This window comes from Hypanus sabinus, chromosome 16 (genome assembly GCF_030144855.1).
Source record: "Hypanus sabinus isolate sHypSab1 chromosome 16, sHypSab1.hap1, whole genome shotgun sequence".
NCBI lineage: Eukaryota > Metazoa > Chordata > Chondrichthyes > Myliobatiformes > Dasyatidae > Hypanus > Hypanus sabinus.
Genome location: NC_082721.1, coordinates 27,872,335 through 27,895,998, shown reverse-complemented (window position 1 = coordinate 27,895,998; position 23,664 = coordinate 27,872,335). Strand labels below are relative to the sequence as shown.

The 23,664-nt window shown below is 42.5% G+C and overlaps 1 protein-coding gene across 8 annotated transcripts in view; it reads right to left on the bottom strand.

Annotated features, from left to right (window-relative positions):
• The window catches only part of LOC132406148 (cAMP-specific 3',5'-cyclic phosphodiesterase 4C-like), a 283,893-nt gene that overhangs the window by 144,967 nt on the left and 115,262 nt on the right, over nt 1-23,664 (bottom strand). For 5 of the 8 annotated variants that reach the window (XM_059991408.1, XM_059991407.1, XM_059991405.1 and 2 more), the window contains one exon: nt 19,574-19,618. The exons of 1 other annotated variant lie outside the window; for it this stretch is intronic. In XM_059991408.1, the coding sequence (XP_059847391.1) occupies nt 19,574-19,618 (45 nt within the window). Of the gene's footprint in view, nt 1-6,502; nt 7,426-19,573; nt 19,619-23,664 lie in introns of those variants that run through there. 2 more of the 8 variants (XM_059991411.1, XM_059991412.1) reach the window with 2 other exon arrangements.

The following is a 23,664-nucleotide window of genomic DNA, read 5'->3' as shown; positions in this document are numbered from 1 at the left end:
GGCCTCGCGATGCCCCGGCATGGCTCATCCCTCCAACCAGCCTCGCCTCCGCCTGCCTCCTCACTGTCTGCGGTGATAGTTCACCACAATTTGCTTCAGGAAAGACGTCATAAGTACTGTTTTGAGTCGATTCTCTTACCTTATGATCTACCAGTAAGCTGCTGCACATCTTTGGTAGCTAAGCTAAATCTTAAACTGGGAGTGAGCAAGTAAGGAGGATGCAGAGTGCGATTCAGAACTGTAGAGGTGGACCTTCAGCCCATCATGTTCATGCTGACCCTTTTGTTTGCTCACTAACGTTATTTCCATTTCACCATATTATGGTCATATCCTTCTATGCCTTGCCTATTAAAGATACTGTCTAACTGTCTTTTAAGCATTGCAATTGTATCAGATTCCACAACTTCCAGATATCAACCACTGTGTAAAAGACTTACTCCTCCGGTTCCCTTTATACTTCCTTCCTCTCACCTTAAATTTATGCTCTAAAGTTATACCCCATCTAATGTCCCTTATAATTTTATATACCTCTATCAGGTCACTCTTTCAGTCCAGGGTAATGAGTCCAGCCTATCCAATCTCTCCCCCCAGCTGAAGAACTTCAATCCAGGCAACATTCTGGTGAAACTCCTTTGCACCTCTCCAGAACGGGCACATAGTTCTTGTACTGTGGCCACCAGGACTGAACACTGTACTCCAAGTGCAGTCTAACCAGTATTTTGTAAAGATACAACATAATGTCCTAACTTTTATACTCTGCGCCCTGACCAACAAAAGCAAGCATATCTCCTTCTCAACCTTAGCAAACTGTGTTGCCACTTGCAGGTTACAATGGACTTGATTCCCAAGTTCTTGCAATAGAGGGAGAGTAGCAAAGGTTCACCAAGCTGATTCCCGGCAGAGCAGGACCGATGAATGGAGTGAGAGACCACGGCTGTTGCTCCTGTGAGTTTAGATATTGAAAATTCTAAGATTATAAAATCCTTCTGGTACTCAACAGTATTGGATAGATTGGGTGATAGGCAAATGCATGGTGGGTAAAACGTGAAGCTCTATACATTGCTGGCAATAACAGTATTTTTTTTAAACAGTGAAAGATTGGGGAGGGGTGCAGCAAGTCCTGGTGTCCTTGTACACTGGTCAATGACAGTAAACATATATGCACACCAAATGGTAAAGAGGGTAAATAACACGCTGGCTTCATAGCAAGTGTTTTCAATGTAGGAGCAGGGACATCTTACTTCAATAGAAAAGGCCCTTCATGAAATAATACTTTGAGTCTTGCACGCAGATTTGGTCATATTATCTAAGGAAGGATAATTGTGCTAATGAGTAGAGTGGAAGATTCACCACAGTGATTCATCTGTCCTGATTGAGTCAGCCCAATATACTGACTGTTCATTTCCCTCCATGGTTGCTGAGTTCCTCCAGCATTTTTGGGTGTACTGCTCAAGAGCTCCAGCATTGCAGAACCCCCTGGGTCACCACACCGATTACTGGGATGGGTGGATTGACAGTACTAATGAATGAGGAAAGATTGGGACTGTTGGACCAATACTGACTGGAATTCAGAAGACTGATAGGAGATATAAAGACCCCTCAAGTACTGGACAGACGGGATGCAGGAAGGATGTTCCCCATAGTTGTGATGTCCAGAAATAGGGATCACAGGCTAGGATTCAGGGTGAGGTATTTGTGAATGAGAGCAAGAGACATTTCTTTGCCTAGAGTTCAATAAAACTGTGGAAGTCTCTACCATGAAAGTAGTTGAAGGCAGGTCATTGAATATATTCAAGAAGGGGATTGATATAGTGCCAATTGCTAAAGAAGGGGTACACGGACCCCTTGCTTAATGGTATTGGCCCATGGCATAAAAAGGGTTGGGAACCCTGGGGTTAAAGATATCAATGGACATGGGAAAAAACATAAAAAGAGTACTAAGTTTGGATGATTAGCCATGAATCTAGTGACTAGCGTTACAGGCACGAAAGGCAAAATTGGCCAGTCTTGCTCGTACCATCTGGGTTTTCAGCTTCGTATTAAATATTGCTGATTTTTGCCTCTCCAGCCTGGGTTTATATAGCACCTGTAACATTGTGGAATAATTCACAGGAATTTTACTAAATATGATTTCGCACCATGCTATGCCGGTGACCAGGAGTTTGATGTGTACAGTGAGGATCATATCCCCTGTACAATGAGGAGCAGGCTTAACTCTGACTCACCTCCGGGACTGGCAACAGAGCCAGCGTTCGATGACTGAGTCCAGCAGAATGAGGGCAGAGGGTTGAATGGAGGAGACCAGCTCGGTGCTAGAGGTCTCTAAGCCACTCCAACCCTCAAGGAAGAGGAGGATGTGCCTCTTCTGTGTGATGGAGGAGCACAGCCCCCCGATGGAAAGATGGTGACACTTGGTATGGGTTCCCACTCTTCCCTTAAAACTCCTAACTACAAGGTCCGATGCCCTGAGATGAGATTAGCAGGGATTCCCTGGTGAACCTTTCCACGGGCAAAATGAAGACACCCTGCAGTGGGAGAGGCTGCAGACCCCCTAAACACCATTTCTCTCTCCTCTGCTGGGTTGGGCATCAAGGCTGAGAAAGGGTTTCATAACTGGAATAGGTCGGGCACACGCACCTGACACCAATGCTGCCCGGCCACTGTCTGACCCCACCGAAACTTTATGCAAATCCCCCATCTCCTGCACAGACAGGGCGGATAGGGAAAATTCTCAGAACCAGGCTCCCGATGGATTTCAAAGCTGGATGCAAAGGCACAGGTGGATCCGAGCACCTTATTACCTGCAAGAGCAGGAAGTGCACTGTCCTCCACTATCGAGCCGAAGGTGTGATCATGTTGGTGTTGGGATCAGATAGGACAGCCAAAGGCACTTGCTGGACTCTTTGAAGTGGGTGTGTAAGCCTCTAGCAGCAACTGCCCAGAAGAAGATCGGGACAAGGAAGGGCTTACAATCTATCACTACCAAGGTTGTGGACACTGTCATGCCCCTACTGAGGTCCCAGTCAACAGCACAGGGAACTCTGGAATTTCCAGGGGTTGTTGCAATGAAGTCCATCTAGGTGTTGGCTGTTGCTGCTTCTAGGGTCTATCCATTCTTCTCCCAATGATTTTGAGGAGGATGGCAGCAAGAGCTCAATTGAGTGCCAGTAATTCAAAGCTCTCCTCGCTGTGGCAAGGTGTGGAGATGGGGTGGTGAGCAATGAGCATTCATACTCTATCCTTACAGCAGGGTGCTGGCAACTGGATTTATAACATTTTTGCACAAAGGTAATATTTGTCAGCCTCAAACTGCTCAGCAGATTTATCAATCGCTGGCTCATTAGGGAAGGGGGATAACAGTGAATTTTCTGCAAGGGAATTTCACATCCTGCCGGAAAGCTGAAGCTGCCGGACTCATGGATTGGCAAAGTGAGAGGAGATGACAGAGTAACTAACCTGCTAGCCCCCACTTTTCAGTGAGGGATCAGACAGCTTCATGCTATTTGCCACAACAAGTGAGCACCTTCATTCTCTCCAGACTCAACGCACTGCAAGCAGTGTCCACACTTACCAGTTCCACTGGTGACACACGTGTACCATCCTTGGCAGGATGTACTTCAGCCTAAGGTGAGGCATTGCTCTGGTCCCCTGCGTGGCTGAGCCAATGGAGAAACTGAGGATCCCGGAGATGTTTTTCTATATACGCAGGAGCGGCCTGGAAGAATGCGCGCCTGCAGGGTGCGGCACTGCGGACAAGCGACCCCATGCCAGTGTCGCCGGAGAAGGAACAGCAGAATTTCATGGCAGCTGGATGCAGCTGTCTGAGGTCTCTGTACTCAAGTGATTGCTCCCTCCCTCTCTTTCTCTTGAGGGCGGGGAGAGTTGGTTGCCAGTTCCTGGGTTGGAGAATCTCACAATAAAACAGATTGTAACACCGTAATTAGCGTCTACTTGTTAGCATCCCCCTCCCCCCTTGCTATGAAATGGGTGATATCTCCCTGTCTCTTGTTAGTAAGCGAGAGAGCCTGTGGCATGTCACACTGTCAGGTAAAGATTAGCTTTTTGTTGGACTGCAGATCAAGAGGCACTTTAGGGGCTCTGCTTTTGCTTGCTTGGTGGGTGGTGGGTGCTGACACTTCCTGCTGAATGTGGGGGAGGAGGGAGATTAATGCCTTGCTGTGTGCGGGAGGAGGGAGAGGGGGCTTTAGGGTTCCAATGTTGTTCTGTTGTTTATTCTGTGGGGTTCTCTTCTGTTTTTGTGGATGTCTGTGGAGAGTACGAATTTCAGGTTGTGTACCGTACACATTCCCTGATTTTAAGTGGACTGGTCAGTTTTCTAGAGCTGACCCCCACCTGCCTCAGCTCTTGGTGGTGGCTTCAAGCCCCACTGCAGAAATTAGATTTATAATTGCGGCTGATGTTCTACAGGAGAACAGGGGGAGGTTTCTATTTTATGTTTACACATAAGGATGAGCTTGTCATTGGGAATGCAGGCACTCTGATAGCCTCTGAAAGATGTTTAGGAATGGGCCTGGAGACTCATAGAGGCCCGACGGGATAAGGGGATATCCTGACTGAAGTACATTAGAGAACCAGGTGTGTTATGATGACAATCTGAAAGATCGTTGTCACTGACGGTACTTTTTCTTCAAAGAAATCAAAATTGATTTAATTACGGAAACACGAGGAAATCTGCAGATGCTGGAAGTTCAAGCAACAAAAATGCTGGTGGGACGCAGCAGGCCAGGCAGCATCTATAAGGAGAAGCACTGTCGACGTTTCATTAGCCCTGACGAAGGGTCTCGGCCCGAAACGTGACAGTGCTTCTCCCTATAGATGCTGTCTGGCTTGCTGTGTTCCACCAGCATTTTGAGTGTGTTGATTGATTTAATTACATTAATTGCTGCCAAGATGGATTCTCTCCTGTCTCTGACTAACTGCTTCAGAAGTTTAGTTGCCAGCGCGGTAGGTGAACCACCAGGCCGCGGTTCCCCGGGTGCAGCGCTGACAGAGGTGCTGGCTTTCGGGACGCGACATAAAGCCGGTACCTCATTTGCTCTACGAGGTGGATCAGAAGGAATCAGTGTCTCTGTTTGGAAAAAAAAGAGGACAGGGCTTATTGCTCGGCCTATATTTCCACACAGTGTCCGCACGACATCTCTTGGCTTTACCTGAAATCTTGCTGTGCAGAAACTGGATGATTATTCTACCTACAGCCCATCAATGCCTTTCCAACAAAAGCAAATTCCTCAACTGTGGCCCATCCAGAAACAACGAAAGGCGGCCACAGAGAGGCCAAACTCTTTTTTTCCCACGCCGTTTCACCGCAGTACCTCAACACCAGAAAGCAAGGGGGACAGAAATGGAAACAAAGCCTACTCACAGGTCCTGCTGTTGACAAAGCTTCGCAATCACAGTCTAAACTAAAAATAACAGACAAACGGCAAGGGAGTGATTCACTGACATTTATAACTTGGTTACGTTTTCATCTAAACACCAGGCTTTAGTCTGATAGTGGAGAGTTAAACAAAATCGTTCTTGCAGACTGGGAGGATCAAGTTGACAGAACGCAGAGCTCCACGACTTCTCTATTCTATTAATAATCATTCGCTTGCTCCTGAGCCTAAGCGTCCGACAATCGTCTTCTTCTCGTCATCCCCCCCCCCCCCACCCCGTGTTCCGATGCCCCCAAATCTCGCTGAGGATGAAAAGAAACAGAAAGGCGAAGAACGTGACAGAGAGGGAAAGAAAGAAAGTGACTGCGAAAGACAGAGCAGGAGAATGAGAGAAACAGAGAGAAAGTGGGAGAAATAAAAGGTGAGAGAGGAAAACCTAAGGAGAGAAAAGTAGAAGTAGAAAAAGAGAAAAAAAGGAACGAATGAAGCGAGAGAGAAAGAGCTACTCGGCGAAACAAATTATTATTTAGAAAGTACAAACAGCCAATGATGCACGGTGCGTTACTGCTATGTGTATACATACCTGCATACTTTAGGACAAACTAGGGTGTTACACACAATGGTACCCCGCGCACAATTTGATAATATGCACTGGGTATTATATTCAATACGCTCCATAGAAAATTAATTTAAAATTTAAGAATTGTGTCACTTAATACCCATTGTAACCCTGCGACACGTGGGGTGCTGTTCACAGAACACCCAGTGATATACAGTGTGTTATTATATAAGATACACTGAGTGTTACACCCAGCACATAAATGGTATATTATTGGGATGTGTGGATACTGCTACAACCAGTGCGACAGGGTGTCTTATCGTATAATACTGTACACAGGGTGTAATACTAGTGACCCACGATGTGTCATTGGGTAATGTATTTACACGGGGTGTTGTAACCAGTGGCAAAGGTATGTTACCTCTTGTTTTATGCAGCTACACGCGAATAATGCATAATTCACACAACAAACCGAATCCATTTAAAACTGCACACGGCTCTTTTTCCGCCTGTAGCTGGCTGCGGCTTTCAAACTTGCGCCGTTTACCTGGTTTGCGCCACTGTGAAGCGGCGCTGCATGCGAATGCTCCTGTTCATTAACAGCTTGCGGAAGAGCAAAGGGGAATTTCGCGGCGACGGTCTCGGCGAGTTGACCGGTGACTTCCTGGGAGCTAGGGAGGGGGCCATCTGGCTCTTCGTGCCGTGGGGTCGCTCATCGTCACGCAGCGGAGTCATCGAGTCACTCTCCTCTTTCGCCCGGGCCATGGGGAGGGCTGGTCTCCTGACGCCCACTCTCTCTCTCGCCTGCTCCAGCCTCCGGAGCGGAGAGGAGGACTTACAAAGTTAGGCTCTTAAATCCCCAGAGAACTGACCGGGGTTTCTAGAGAGGAACTTTCAGACGAACTTCAGAACCATCGCCTGCAGCTGATGTCAGGAGTTGGCGCCGATTTTACCACCATCTGATTCCGATGCATTTGGCTCTTTGTTGAGTTGAGTCTAAGTGACGAGACACCCGCAGACCAGAGGCTGTAATCTGAGCCGACCCCAGCTCCGCTTCGAGACAGCGCAGCGACCGGGTGCAAAGTTTTTCAGAAGTTGCCCCACTCACCCTGCCTATCTCTGCACGGATGCCTCCGAGGAGGTTCCGAAGTCCAGGGGTCGGATTGCTGCCTGGGTCCAACCCCGCTCCAAATAAAGAGATTAGCCCTTAACCGATGCGAATCCAGTAGGCGCCGAACCGCTGCAGCACAAACTCGGAAGGGGGACGCCGATATGGAAAGTTCAGTGAAACGCGGGATGTGAAAGAGGGAGGATTCTTCCTGTGTCCCTGAGGTCTCGACCCCAGTCTGTGTCTATACGATGAAAGACAACTACAGTTTTCATTTCATTACCGCTTGGCAAAAAGTCCTAAATGCTTCACGGAAGGCAGAATCAGACAAAAGTAAACGAATAACCGACACCCAGCCGGTTAGGACGGTTTAGACAACTGAGGGGTGTCTTAGGGAGGGAGTTGGAACGCTCCTTAATCATTGGCCAAACTACGGCCGCATTTAAATGTTTAGGAAATGGAATAAACATGATCTTCTATGTCACTCAGTCTTCCAAACATCCATAAATCTTGGATTGTTTTTCAGCATTTTCTACTTTTATGACAAATTGCCCTGCTTGGTTCCATCATCTGTTTAAATTACAAAACTTTGTACCAGAAAACTGCAGCCGGAAGGAAAGTCCGCTGACCACAGAGAGGGCTGCTGAGTCTGTGAGATGGAAAGGTTAGAGGAGACTCAGAGGTAACATAGTATAGAACGGATGGGTTGAATGGCCCGTGCCTGTGCTGCAGGCAGCTCCCAAGTCTGTAAAACTGAAAGGATGAAATCATCCCACCACAGCACCACACACTGTGGTACAGAGTGGTCTCATTTCAGCTGAGGCCAACACAACGTGATGGACTTATGGTCGGATCTCTCTCACTAGGGTATGATCCTCTCCCAGCTACCTACTGTTACAGTCAGACTTTGCTGGTTCCAGGTCAAGCAGGTAGACAGTGTGTCTACCATTGCTCATCCTCTGAGTCATAGTCACTTAGTGCCTGTTAGCTCTACCTCCTAAGTGTTCCAGCTAGCAGTGTACCTTCTCTAATCCCTGTTAAGAGGCATTCTTGAGTTTAGGGGAAGACACACAACTAAAATCGAATCTATATTAGCAATGTGGATTTTTAACAAAAGTCCCAAGTCACTTAACAAGATTGTACAGATAATACTTTACACTGTGGTGATATCAGGAAATAGAGTCATACAGCACAGAAACAGGCCCTTTACCATGCTGAATCATTTAATCTGCCTAGCCCCATCGACCTACACTCAGACCATCGACCTCCATACCCCTCTGATCTATGCACCTATCCAAAATTCTCTCAAACATTGAAATTGAAATTACATCCACCACTCGCTGGCAGCTCATTTCACACTCTCACCACCCTCTGAGGGAAGAATTTTCCCCTCATGTTACCCTTAAACATTTCACCTTTAAGGATGTGATTTTGAGGTACTTGGAGGCACATGATGAAATAGGCTGCAGTCAGCATGGTTTCCTCAAGGGAAAATCCTGCCTGACAAATCTTTTGGCATTCTTTGTGAAAATAACAAACAGGATAGACAAAGGAGAATTGGTGCATGTTCTGTACTTGGATTTTCAGAAGGCCTTTGACAATCTGCAACAGATGAGGCTGCTTAACAAGTTAAGAGCCCATTATATTACAGTGAAGATCCTAGCATGGATAGAGCATTGGCTAATTGGCAGGAGGCAAAGAGTGGGAATAAAGGGAGCCATTTCTGGTTGGCTGCTGGTGACTATTGGTGTTCCATAGGGATCTGTGTTGGGACCACGTCTTTTTACATTGTATGTCAATGAGTTGGGTGATGGAATTGATGGCTTTGTGGCCAAGTTCGCGGGCGATATGAAGACAGGTGGAGGTGCAGGTAGTTTTGAGGAAGCAGAGAGGCTACAGAAGGAGAATGGGCACAGTGGGAGATGGAGTACAGTGTTAGGAAGTGTATGGTCTTGCACCTTGGTAGAAGAAATATAAACACAGTCTATATTGTGGAAGATTGGTAGCTCAGCTTGGGTACTGGGAAGTTTGGTTGATCACTCAACTTGGTAAAATGTTTGCAGACATTTCAGCTCCAATCGAGAAGCCATCATCAGTGTGTAGTTGAGGGTGTGGTCTCCTTACAGAGAAAAGAGAAACTTTGATGTCTGCAATTAATGAACGGCCGGCAATCTCGTGATCTGAACAACAAAGCAACCACTTCCAACAGACTTCTCTTGAAGTCAGCCAACCAGAATCTTCTACTGCTACACTGTTTGCAGTGTTTTGAACCAGGACAATCAGATCATGATGTCCAATTGGAACCACAAAGGGTATATAAGCTGGCATTCTGAGGAGACAACACCCTCAAATGCACATGATGGCTTCTCGATTGGAGCTGAAACATCAGCAAACATTTTGCCAAGCTCAGTGCGATCAACCAAACTTCCAGAACATAGACTGTTTTCTCAGTGGAAAGAAAGTTCACAAATTTGAGGTGCAAAGGAACTTGGGAGTCCTTGTGCAGGACTAAAGGTTAATTTGCAGGTTGAGTCAGTGGTGAGGAAGGTGAATGCAATGTTGGCATTCATTTTGAGAGGACTAGAATATAAAAGCAAGGATGTAATGTTGAAGCTTTATAAAGCTCTGGTGAGGCCTCACTTGGAGTATTGTGAGCAGTTTTAGCCCCTTTATCTTAGACAGGATGTGCTGACATTGGAGAGGGTTCAAAGGAGGTTCCTGAATATGATTCCAAGATTGAAAGGCTTATCATATAAGGAATGTTTTATGGTTCAGAAGAATGAGGGGTGACCACATGGAAACCTATCGAATATTGAAAGGCCTTGATAGAGTGAACATGGAGAGGATGTTTCCTATGGTGGGGTCTAAGATCAGAGAACTCGGAATAGAGAGCCGGGAGATGAGTAGAACTTCTTTAGTCAGAGAGTGGTGAATTATTGCCACAGGTAATTGTGGAGGCCAAGTCATTGGGTATACTTAAGGCAGAGATTGATAGATCCTTGATTAGTCAGGGCATGAAGGGATACAGGGAGAAGAAGGCAGGAGACTGGGGCCGAGAGGGAAAATGGATCAGCCATGATGAAATGATGGGTCAAATGGCCTAATTCTATCCTTATAACTTGTGGTCGTAACCCATGACCTCTAGTTGTAGTCTCACCCAACCTCAGAGGAAAGGGCCTGCTTGCACTTACCCTATCTATACCCCACATAATTTTGTATACCCCAATCAAATCTCCTCTCAATCTTCTATGTTCTAGGGAATAAAGTTCTAACCTATTCCATCTTTCCCTTTTACTCAGGTCCTCCAGTCTGGGCAACATCCTTGTAAATTTCCTCTGTACTCTTTCAATCTTATTTACATCTTTCCTGTAGATAGGTGACTAAAACTGCGCACAATACTCCAAATTAAGCCTCATCAACATCTTATACAACTTCAGCATAACATCCCTACTCCTGTACTTAGTACTTCGATCTATGAAGGCCAATGTGGCAAAAACATACATTATGATCCCATCTACCTGTGACACCCTTTTCAATGAATTATTTCCAGATCTCTTTGTTCTATTGCACTCCTCAGTGCCCCACTGTTCACCGTGTAAGACCTCCTCTGGCTGGTCCTCCCAAGGTGCAACACATCACATTTTCCTGCATTAAATTCCATCTGTCATTTTTCAGCCCATTTTTCCTGCTGGTCGAGCTTTGATAGTCTTCCTCACTGTCCTCTACACTCCCCAATCTTCGTGTCGTCTTCAGATTTGCTGATCTGCTTAACCACATTATCAACCAGATTGTTGATATAGATAACAAACAACAATGGACCCAGCACTGATCCCTGTCGCACCCCACTAGTCATGGGCCTCCAGTCAGAGAGGCAACCATCTAGGAGCACCCTCTAGCTTCTCCCACAAAACCAATGTCTAATCCAATTTACTACCTCATCTTGAATGCCAAAATGACTGAACCTTCTTGACCATCCTTCCATGCAGGACCTTGTCAAATGCCCTGCCAAAGTCCATGTGGACAATATCCACTGTCTTGCCTCCATCAACTTTCCTGGTAACTTTCTCAAAAAGCCCTATAAGATTGGTTGGACATGACCCAAAACGCACAAGGCCATGCTGACTATCCCCAGCAAGTTCCTGTTTATCCAATTACTCATATATCTGGTCCTCTAGAATACTTTCCAATAACTTTTGCACTGCTGATGTCAGGCTCACTGGCCGATAATTTCCTGGAACAACATTTGCTATCCTCCAATCCTCCAGTACCTCACCTCTTGCTAAGAATGATTTAATTATTTCTGTTAGGGCCCCTGCATTTTCTACATTTGCCTCCCACATAGTCTGAGGGAACAACTTGTCACGCCTAGGAACTTGTCCACCCTAATTGTCCTCAAGACATCAAAAACTTTCTCCCGTTATCAGTATAGGATCCATGACTTCGCTGCTGCTTTGCTTCACTTCTATAGACTTTGTGTCTGTCTCCCGAGTAAACATAGATGCAAAAAATCCATTTCAGATCTTCCCCATCTCTTTTGGCTCCATTCTGATCTTATTGAGAACCAACTTTGTCCCCTGCAATTCTTTTGTTTTTAACATATCTTTGGAAGCCCTTAGGATTATCCTTCACCTAGACATCTCATGCCTTCTTTTAGCCCCCTGCCCCACCCCAATTTGTTTCTTAAGTGTTCTCTTACATTTCTCATACTGCTCAAGTACCTCATTTGTTGCTATGCAGCTCCTTTTTTTCTTAACTAGGACCTCAACATCTCTCAAAAACTAAGGTTCCCTAAACCTATTATCTTTGCCTTTTATTCCAACAGATGCACACAAGCTTTGTACTCTCAAAATTTCACTTTTGAAGGCCTCCCTTTTACCAAGAGCACCTTTGCCAGAAAAGCCTGCCCAATCCATACTTGCAAAATCCTTTTTGATACCATCAAAATTGGCCTTATTGACATATAACCAATATGTGATCAAAGAACAGATTTTGGGAAATATCTTATTGAAAGAGAGAGAGAGTCTGAGAGAAGAGAGAATGAACTAAGACCATGGGTTTTTTGGAGAGATTAAAATCAGGACCAATTAGTAATGAAGAGATCTTGGAGGGCTATGAAATAGAGGAAACTGCAAAAGGGATACACCCATGGAGAAATTTGAAAATAATGATAGGATTTTTAAAATTAATGAACGGCTGGACTAAGAGCCATGGTGTGTCAATGGCAAGAAGGCTAAAGGATAAACTCCATCTTCTCGACTAATTAGTCTTGTTTGGAAATAATTTTTTTCCTTTAAAAAAGTTCACTTGGTCTGACTTCACTAAAGTTTGAGAGAATGTGAAAAAATGTAATCAAAATGCACAAAATTTTGATGGATTCAAAAGGCTGAAAACAAGATGGGTATTTCCCTTGGCTGAGATCTTAGAATCAGGATTCACATTCTCAGGGTATAGGTTAAGATATTTAGGACAGAGTGGAGGAGAAATTTGTTTAGCCTGAAGGTACTGAGCAGATGAAATGTTCCACTACACTCTGGATACTAATTCACTGACATATTTGTGAAGGAGATGGGGCATATGGTTTTGAAACAAGGGATTGGCACTGAGTGGCGGAACAGGCCTGAAGAGTCAAAATAACCATTCCTGCTGCTCTTTTACTGTTCTGACAATTCTGTCTGAAAAGATGTTTGGCACTCAGGATAAACAGAAATGTTCAAGGAGGATTCAATGAGTAACTGGAGTTTGTAGTTTGTAACCAGATGCACATAAGAGTTAAACTAGTAAACTTGGTAAATTCATTATTAATGTCACATGTACTGAGGTACAGTGAGAAACTTTGTTTTGCATCCCACAGATTGTTTCATCATATTAAGATACTGCATAAGAAAAGCAAAAAATTAAAAATGAAAAGTATTAGTCACCGAGCAACACAGGAAGACGGTGAGGACAAGGTCATGATGAAGTAGATTGTGAGGCCAACATTTCTCCTCACCATACAAGAATAGGTATATTGGCACAAGTAGAAATAAATTTGTGAGGTTTAATAGCCATTATACATTTACAAAATGACCAAGCTGTGAATTAAATATTCCACGATTCTAACTTTAAAAAGTAATATTCAAAAATGGAAAAGGTAGAGGAAGAAAAAGGTATTTCAGTAAAGAAAAGGGATCTAAGCTCAGGAAATCAGTAACAGTGGGGACCAATTCATGAAATGTACTGTATTAAAAATGTTTTCAGATAACTATATTGAAGAAACAAAGAGGGACAAAACAAAGTATGGATTGAGAATTGTGCAGTGAGAAAGTAATTAATAATCTAGTACTTACCAGGTACTAGGTAGGGTAGGAAGGGTGTTTAAGATAAAAGTAACATTTCACATAAAGATTTAATAAAGTTCATTCTGAAATTGAGAAAATTTGGCTGTGATTAAGTAATAAAAACCTACAGAAAAGTTGTACAGCCAAGCCTAACAAAGGTAATTTATGATATTAGGTCAAGGAAAAAAGTGCAGTAAGCCCAAAATTAGGAAAATTTCAGATTTCAGTCAAAGAGTAAATTGATCGGAAAATGGAATGTAGAATATGGGAGGAATCTAGCAAGAAACCAGATCAGACTGCAAAAGCTTTTATTGTTATAGATAACAAGCAAAAGATTAGGGGTTGAGACAGGCATAATTATGTTGGGGAATAAGAAAATGGCAGGGAATAAGGGCAACTACAATCTTGAGTTTTTTCAACATGGAAGAGGACAGAGCTATCCCCTTGGAAATAGCACAGACAAGTCTAAAGTGAAGGTGGGATTGAAATAAATTAATGTGTTTCAAAATGCTGTTGGGGTGAGGGGGGCAGTAAATTGCTAGGACCTGAGAAGCGAGGTGGGTGTAGAATTAGTTGATGCGCTGGCTGTCACCTTACAAAATTCCATTATTCCTAGGATGGATCTCATAAATGGAAGGACGCACATGTCATCTTGCTTCTTAAGAGGGAGAGGTAAAGTGAAGAAATATAGTTAGCCTGACTGGAGGAACACGGAAACTATTTGAATCTATTACTCAGGAAGTGGTAACAGGGCTCTCAAAAAGAAAATTATTTCTGACTAATCTGTCGTGCAAGATTGTACATAGCAGAATGTATAATAGCTAAGAAGAGAATGTAGTGTATTTAGACTTAAGGTGCCACATAAGTGGTTATTAAACAAAATTAGTGGAATTGGGATAATACAGTGTTGTGGATGAAGACGATTGATAGAAAAACAGTGAGGAACAAATTGATCATTTTTGAGAGGGAGAACTGTGACTAATGAGGTATAAAAGGGATCACTGTTGAGACTCCAGCTGTTCACAATCTATATCAATAATTTAGGTGAGTGCAACATGTAATTATACTAACATTTGCCACAGATGCAAAACTGGCTTGCAGTACGGGCTGCAAACAGAATGCAGAAAGCTTCAGGGGACTTTGGGCAGGTGGAGCCAATGGACAAGGACATGGCATTATACAGTACTATATAGTGGACAACTGTGAGGTTTGTAGGCAAATGAGAAAAGCATTTTGTTTATAAATGGTGAGAGAATGAAATGCGTTGATGTTCAGAGGGACCTGTCTGATACTGTATACACGTCACAGAAAGTTAACGTGCAGTTTAGCAAGAAATTTAAAAGACAAAGATTAAGTTAGCCTTTATTGCAAAAGGACTTGAGTACAGGAGTAAAGGTGTATTCGGACCTTGGTGAGATTGTATGCAGAATATTATGTGCAGATCTGGTCTCCCTACCTAAGGAAACGTGACTCCGGGTCAATCATCCCATGCACCTTCAATCTAAAGGCCATGGCACTCAGGAACTTGGGCTATGTTATTACTTTTTGGGACTGTATATTTTACTGGAGATCTAATTAAAAGTTCTATATGTGCCTTGTGCTGTGTGTGACTGTTGGTTCTGTGATTTGCACCTTGGTCCCCGAGGAACACTATTTCATTTGGCTGCATTCATGTGTATGGTTGAATGGCAATTAACTTTAAACTTGAAAATTAACTTTGAACTTGTGACTTGTGATTTGTGAAATGAGGAAGGATATATTTGTAACAGAAGTAATATTGAACATTAAGTTATATAGGATGAGAACAGGTCCTTTTGCCACAAAGTTTGAGCTGACCATGATGCCAAGTTAAGCAAATTCCATTTGCCTACACATGGCACATATCCCTCCACATACCTGTCTATATGCCTGTATGAATGCTTCTTAAAAGTTACTACAGGTTGAGCACCCCTTATCTGAAATTCCAAAATCCAATTTTTTTTTTTAAGTATTGTTGTGACGTCACAAGTGTAAAATTCCTTGAGGCGCTGGGAAGGTTCTGAGACAGACAGTTCTGAGAAGTGACCTCACATATGTAATGAACAGAAGTTAACAAAAAGCAGAAAGACACTGTATAAAGTGAAAAATGAAGATATGGACAGGTATGGAAAGAATGGATTCACTAACGCCAAGGTGAACATGTGCTGCTCGACAGTATGCTGATCATGAAACAAGCAAAGATCTACCACAATGAACTGAAGATTGAAGGGAATTGTGAATTTCAGCAGGCTGGTTGCAGAAATTTAAGAAAAGGCACAGCATTAAGTTTTTAAAGATTCGTGGTGATAAAGCTTCTGCTGATCATGAAGCAGTGGAGAAATTCATTGATAAGTTTGCCAAGATTGTCGCTGATGAATATCTAACATGCTGAATGGCTGCATCAGTACTTAAGTGTGAAGAACAAGTGTAAGATGAAGACTGCTTAGATGTAGCACTTAAGTTCAGAGTCAGGAACGATGGCGATGCCAAACTGTCACTAACTGTCCACATGGGCGGCTAAGATAGTGATAGTTTACCTTTCTGATGGTTCAATGTACACATTATCATTCCAGGTACAAAATTATTAAAAATGTTATATAAAATTACGTTCAGGGTATGTGTGTATAAGCTGCATATGTAATGTAAATGGATTTTGTGTTTAGACTTGGGTCCCACCCCAAGGTATCTCATTATACAGGTGCAAATATTGCAGCATCTGAAACCCGAAACACTTCCAACCCCAAGCATTTTGGATAAGGGCTGCTCAGCCTGTATCATATATAGAAGCATCATCTTTCCTGGCAGTCACTCTCTGTAAAAAAAAACCTGGCCTCACAAATTTCCTTTAAACATCCCCCCACTCATCTTAAGTACATGTTCTTTGGTGTGTGACATTTGCACCATCAGAAAAAGATTCTAACCATCTACCCCAACAATTTTACATTTCTTCTATTAGGATTTCCTGCCCTGTCCCCAGCCTCCTTTCCTCCAGAGAAACCAATGCAAAGTTACCCAACTATTAATACTCTCGAGGCAATCACAGTGGATCCTATTTCCACCCTTTCTTAAGCCTCCATAGTCTCTCTGTCACGGGGCAACCAATATTCGGTCCAATATTTTTATTAAATTAAATTTCACATAGGAAAATACAGAGTTCTTGAGGATACATATTATTAATCAAAAAAAAAGATAGAATAGTACAAAATGCAGTATATTTAAATCATGCTATTGCAATCACAGTACCCCGTGTTCATAATCAAACAAATGAATTAAATTGAATTGTAATAATTTTATTAGTTTTATTATTTAAAAAAAGAATCTAAACCCACTACCAAGATTGAAGCTGTTTGGTAAAGAAAAGAAAAACAAAAAAAAACCTTATCACATAGTGTTTTATGTTAATAGCCAACATCTGTACTTCAACGCCAGATCAAAGGTTTTGAAAATAGTTCAAAAAAGTCCCCGCAGTGTTTGAAAGTCTTAATTAGAATCAGAAATTGAACAACGGATCTTCTCTAAATTTAAGCATGACATAACATCACGTAACCATTGAGCGTGAGTAGGCGGAGCAACGTCCTTCCATTTAAGCAACAGCGCCTTCCTAGCCATGAGAGAAATGAAGGCCAATACATGCAAATCAGATGACTCCGAAGTTATGCCTCTTTCTCCAACAATACCAATATTCCAATGAAAACTTTACACAGCTGCAATATGTCTTGTCAAATTCTAATCTCAGTGTCCTGACTGATAAAGGCAAGTATGTTTTATGCCTTCCCTAACAATATATTTACTTGCGTTGCCACCCTCATGGAGCTTTGGACTTGAACATCAAGATCCCTCTGTATGTCAATGCTCCAAAGGTCCTGCCATAGTCTCTATACGTTCCTCTTGCATCTTATCTCCCAAAATGCAGCACCTCACACCTATCCTGACTAAGTTCCATCTGCTATTTCTCTGCCCAAATTTCCAGCTGATCTATTGCCTGCTATAACCTTTAGCAACCTTCTCCACTATTCACAACTCCACCAAGCTGTCTGAAAATTTGATCATTGGGCCACCTATATCTCAGCCAAAGCATTTATTTCTATTACAAGCACCTATCTTTTTGGAAGACCATTGGTCAGAAAAACACCTTTCTACAACTACTCTCTGTGTTCTATAGAGAAGCCCATTTTGAATTTAATCTACTAAATCTCCTTAAATCCCCTTAAATCCCATGTGCCTTAATTTTTGGATCAGCCTACTCTGAGGGATCTTGCCTATGACTTTACTAAACAGCAGGTAGACAATATCCACTGCCCTATCCTTATCTAAAACCCCAATCAAGTTTGTAAGACATGGTCTCCCCAACACAAAGCTATGCTGACTATCCCTAATAAACTTGTGCTTTTCCAAATGAGATGAGATCCTATCCCTAATAATTTTCCTACCACTGTTATAAAGCTCACTGATCTATAATTTCCCAGCTTGTCTATATTGCCCTTCTTGAACAAAGGAACAACAATGGATAGTCTTCATTCCTCTGGGACTTCACTTATGGGGATACATGGTTACAAAGATGTCTGTCAAGGTCCATACTGTCTCCTCTCCCGTCCCTCTCAGAACCCTCAGATCTCGATTCCATAATTGCATAATTTATTTATGTGTGTTTCCTCCCACAGTCCAAAGACATATGTAGGTTAACTAATTGATCATTGTCAATTGTCCCATGATTAGGTTAATTGGGTTAAATTGGGGGAAATGCTGGCAGCGCGGCTCGAAGGTCCAGAAGGGCCTATTCCACGTTCTATCTCAATTAATAAATAAATTAATAGATAAAAAGAAATAGCTGAGAAAACTGTAAATAGTATAAACCATTGTATCAGACTGCTACATCCTTCTGTAGTTCTAAGGACTTGCAATGCAGAACAAAGAAGGTTCTAAGACAGATATGCCCTATTTACAAAAATCTGAGTGAATTCATTTCAGCTAATTAACTGTCCGATCTGTGTACTTTCAATCATCAACCAGCTGATGGAAGGTGTTGATAGTAAAGCTATTAAGAGGGCAATTTTGATAATTGCCCTCTATAGAACAATACTAGATTTGACCTGTTGTGGCATTGAAGAGCTCTGGTATATAAAAATGTGAGCAGAATCACAAATATCTTCTTAGGTTACTGTTAGCAATGGTTTATTGGGTTAATGTAACAGGACATAAAATTAGTCATCCAATATTGGCAACATCAGTAGAGTGTCGGGAACACTTCATTCATAAGGTCTTCAGTTCTGGGTGGATGGGAAATGGATGGGAAATCTTGGGTTCTTTAATGTGGAATATGGTTGCTATGTACCCTTTTCTGTCACTTCTCCATGGTTTTTCCTTTTGCCTTTGGTTGATTTAAGCCTTCAAGAAAAGATCAAGAATCCTGATAGAGGGTTTTGGCCTGAAATACTGACTGTTTACTCTTTTCCGTTGATGTTGTCTGGCCTGCTGAGGTCCCCCAGCATTTTGTGTGTTGTGTGTGTCACTAAGATCAAGATGAAGATTGATTGTATATCATTTGATACAGATAGCTAAGCAAAATTCACAAGGCTGAAATCTTGGTTCCTTGTATATCCATACAGATGGTTCAAAAGATCCAGTTACAGATCATTCACATACCCTTATTAATGGTACAAAGTTTCAGGTGACTATTAAGAAAAGATTATCAGGTAATGTATCAGTATTTATTTCTGAGATGGTTGCTATCGTTGGAATGGGTCCCTGATTATGTACTTCTGTGGTCTAATTCATCCTCAGCTTTGACAAATTAAAACAGGTATTTTAAATTATAAGCCAAACATTCTTCTGTTAATTATAGGTCTCTGCCACGTTGGGGTTGAAGGAAACAAGGAGACAGACATTCTAGCATTCTATCACTTAAAACCTAAAATGTAAATTGAGTAGTGGCTTTGCATAAAGGCAGGTGAATCCATAATTAAAGAGTCTATTTGATCATTGTGCAACAAAGTTGGGATAAGGAAAGAGAGGATGGCATCTATATAAGATTTAGAGGATGGTGGGAATTCAACTAGGAGATGGGTATAACAGGAGAGAAGAAATTATTCATCGACATGTTGGACATACTAGGTTGAATAATTCCTTGCTCAGAATTTGTATGCATGATGCGGGCATTTGTAGGGAGTCCACTTACTTAGAAATGATGCAGCATATCTTGGTTGAAAGCAGATCCTGTGAGCTGAAATGAAACATCCAATTGCTACATTGAAATCTTTGAGACAGACACAGTTTAACATAGAAAGTTTGTTAGGATATCACTGCCATCGTAATGTATATAAGTGCATATTTTTGATATTATTTAATTTTGGGGTGTGGGGGAATTAGTGGGGATACTTCCAGTCCCTTTACCACACAAGCCACCTCAGTAGGTGACAGTAATGCACATTATATTGGTCTGCCAATTACCATTAAACCTAAGAAGAAGAAGAATTAATTCTTTAATGTCACATCTGAGTCCTATCATTGAAATGTTTTCCCCTTGATGACCACTGTCTTCAAAGAATCTTTAAAGGAGGTGAATGTAGTTATTCAGTCATTCCAGCACAGGACATTACCACAGATACTACTACAAGAGGCAGTGTCTTGAATCCAGCTGCCTGACTCTTTAACTGCTACGTCTACGACCTTCCTTCCATTATAAATCAGGAGTGGAGATGCTGACTAAGGTTTGCACAATGTTACAATTTCATGGCATCTCTTGAGCAAATAAAACAGGCCATGCCTTCTTCCAGATAACAATCAGACATGAGCTTATGAATAGCAAGAAACATTCCTGAACAAAAGATTGAATAAACATTTCCAGCAGAGTAAACTTAATCACCTACCATGACATTCAAGAGGGACTACCATTGCCAAATCCCTTAGCACCAGCATCTTGGGTGGTTATGATTAGAACATAGAACAGTACAGCTCAGGTACAAGCCCTATGCTGTGCCATACCAATTAAATTAATAATTAAATGACCCACTAATCGCTTCTGCATGGAAAACATCCATATCCTTCCATTTTCCACACATTCAAGTGCCTATCCTCGCACCTCTTAATAGTCCCTAATGTATCTGCCTTTACCACCGTCCCAGGCAGCACATTCCAGGCACCCGCTGCTCTCTATGTAAACAATGTACCCTTCACATCTTCTTTGAAATTACTTCCCTCACATAAGTGCATGCCCTCTGGTATTAGACATTTCAAACCCTGGGGAAAATATACTGTCTGTCTACTCTGTCTATGCCTCTCGTAATCTCCTAAACCTCCATCAGATTTCCCCTGGGTCTCAGCTGCTCCAGAGAAAACAACCCAAGTTTGTCCAACCTCTCAATGTAGCACATGCCCTCTAATCTATGCAATAACCTGGTAAACCTCTCTCCAAAGCCTCAACATCCTTCCTATAATGGGGCGACTGGAACTGCTCGCAATACACTAGATGCTGCTGAACTAGAGTTTTATAAAGCTGCAATGCAACTCCCGACTTTTGAACTCAGTGCCTCGACTAATAAAGGCAAGCATCAAATATGCACAGGAAATTCAAAGCAACACACACAAAATGCTGAGGAACGCAGCAGGTCAGGTAGCATCATTGGAAATGAACAAAGAGTCAATGTTCTGGGCAGTGATGCTTTGTCATTACTGGAAAGGCAGGGGAAAGATGCCAGAATAAAAAGGTGGGGAGGTAAAAAGATTTTTAACCACCTTATTAGCCTGTGTAGCCATTTTCAGGGAGCTATGAACTTGGACCACAAGATCCCTCTGCCCATCAACACTGTTAAAAGTCTTGGCCTGAACAGTGTACTGTCTCTTTATATTTGACCTACAAAGGTGCAGCACTTCACATTTGGCCCAGCTGAACTCCATCTGCCATTTCTCCACCCATATCTACAACTGATCTATATCCTGTTGTATTTTTTGCATATGTTCTATGCTATCCACAAGAACCACCAATTTCTTATTATCTGTAAACTTGCTAACTCACTCATCTACTGTACATCTTCATCCAGGTCATTTATACACACCACAAACAGCAGAGGTCCCAGTACAGCTCGCTGCAGAACACCACTAATCACAGACCATCAGCTTGAATAAGTCCCTTCGAACACCACCCACTGTCTTCTATGGGCAAACCAGTTCTGAACCCACACAGACAATTCACCACGAATCCCATGAATCTTAATCTTCTCGATAAGCCCGCTGTGAAGGTCCTTGTCAAACACATTATTAAAATCCCTGTAGGTAACATCCACCCCTGTCACCTTGTCAAAAAAACTCAATCAGGTTAGTAAGGCTCGACTTGCTCCACACAAAGCCATGCTGGCTCTCCTTAATTAGGGCATGGTTTTCCAAATGCTCATAAATGCTCCAAGACGTAAAACTAATTGAAAGAAAAACATAGGAGCCAGGAGATTAGTGTCTTCATTTTGTTTTTACTTTTAACGAGGCATGGATTATTATGATGTGGTGTAATGATGTATGCCATTCACATACTTCTGCATATAGTTCATAATAAATTATGTAAACAAAAAAGAATACTTAATCAAACAGTTTATTTACAATATTGCTCAAATATTACTGCAATATTAAATGCACAACACTATCCTTAAGTAATCTCTCCAGTAATTTTCCTACCACTGACGTGAGACTCACTGGTCTATAGTTTCCAGGATTATCTTGGTTCCCTTCTTGAATAATGGAACAACATTAGCTCCTTGCCAGTCCTCTGGGACCTCGCCTGTGGCTAGAGAGGATGTGAAGATATTGGTCAAGGCCCCAATAATCTCTTCTTTTGCCTCTCTCAAGAACCTGAGTTATATCCCATCAGGCCCTGGGGACTTATCCATCTTAATACTCTTTAAGAGATCCAACATCATCTCCTCCTTTACCCTACCATATAAATATACTCGGCACTGATCTCCCTACCCCCATGCCCTTCTCCTTGGTAAATACTGATGTAAAATATGTATTAAGGACCTCACTCCCATCTTCCAAACCCAAGCAAGTGTTTCCCCCTTTATCCTAGAGTGGTTCTACCAGCTCCATGGTAATCCACTTGCTCTTGGTGTATGTAGAGAATGTCTTGGGATTCTCTTTAACCCTACTTGCCCAGGACTTTTTGTAGTCCTTCCTCGCATTCCTAATTCCCTTCTTGACTTCATTTCTAGTTTCTTTTTTAATCCTCAAAGGCTTTTTTGATTCTAGCTTCTTAAGCTTTACATTCTTTTTGACTAAATTCATCATCTCTCTCAACATCCAAGGTTCACTTACCATGCCATCCTTTGTCCTTCCTTCTGACTGGAACAGGCTTGTCCTATACCCTGTGCAGTTGGTCTTCAAACACCTTTCACTGTCAGATGTGGATTTGCCCAAAAGCAGATGTTCTTAACTTCCTATCCCTAGTTTCTCTCTGATGCCCTCATAATTTGCTCTGCTCCAATTTAACACTCTCCTACAAGGACCATACCTATCCTTATCTTTAGCTATCCTGAAAGCTAAGGTGTTGTGGTCACCATTCCCTAACTGTTCACCCACTGAAAGGTTGGTCACCTGGCCAGGCTCATTACCCATCATAGGTCCAATACTTGTTGGGCTATCTACATATTTAAGAAACTGGATGCCCCTAACAAATTCTGCCCTATCTAATCTCTTGCATGCAGAAGGTCCCAGTTAACATTAGGAAAGCTGAAGCCTCCAATATTGTAGTTTTTGTTATTTTTACACCATTTGTTTTTACACCTTTCCTGAATCTGCATGTTTCAGTGGCCATTGGTTGGGGGTGGGGGTATGCCTGGGGTACAATCCCATCAGAGTGACTGCATCTTCCTATTTTGAGTTCTACCCATATAGACTCAGTATACGAGCCTTCCATTATGTCCCCTCTGAGTGCAGCTGTGATACTGTCCCTGATTTGTAGTGCAACTCCCCCACCCCCTTTTACTTCCCTTGCTATTGGTTCTAAAACTTTGAAACCCTGGGGTATTAAGCACCCATTCCTGTTCCCCTCCCAACTGTCTCTGTTATGGCCACAAAATCATAGTTCCGTGTACTGATCCATGCTCTAAGTTCATTGGCTTTATCCATAATACTCATAGCATTAAAATACACACACTTTAAACTATCCATCCCATTGTTTGTACTACTTTGCTCCTGCTGGTCTTTTCTGACCCTGACATCTACCTTTCTCTCCATTCCTCCAGTTTCTGGCCTAACACTCTGGTTCCCATCCTCCTGACAAAC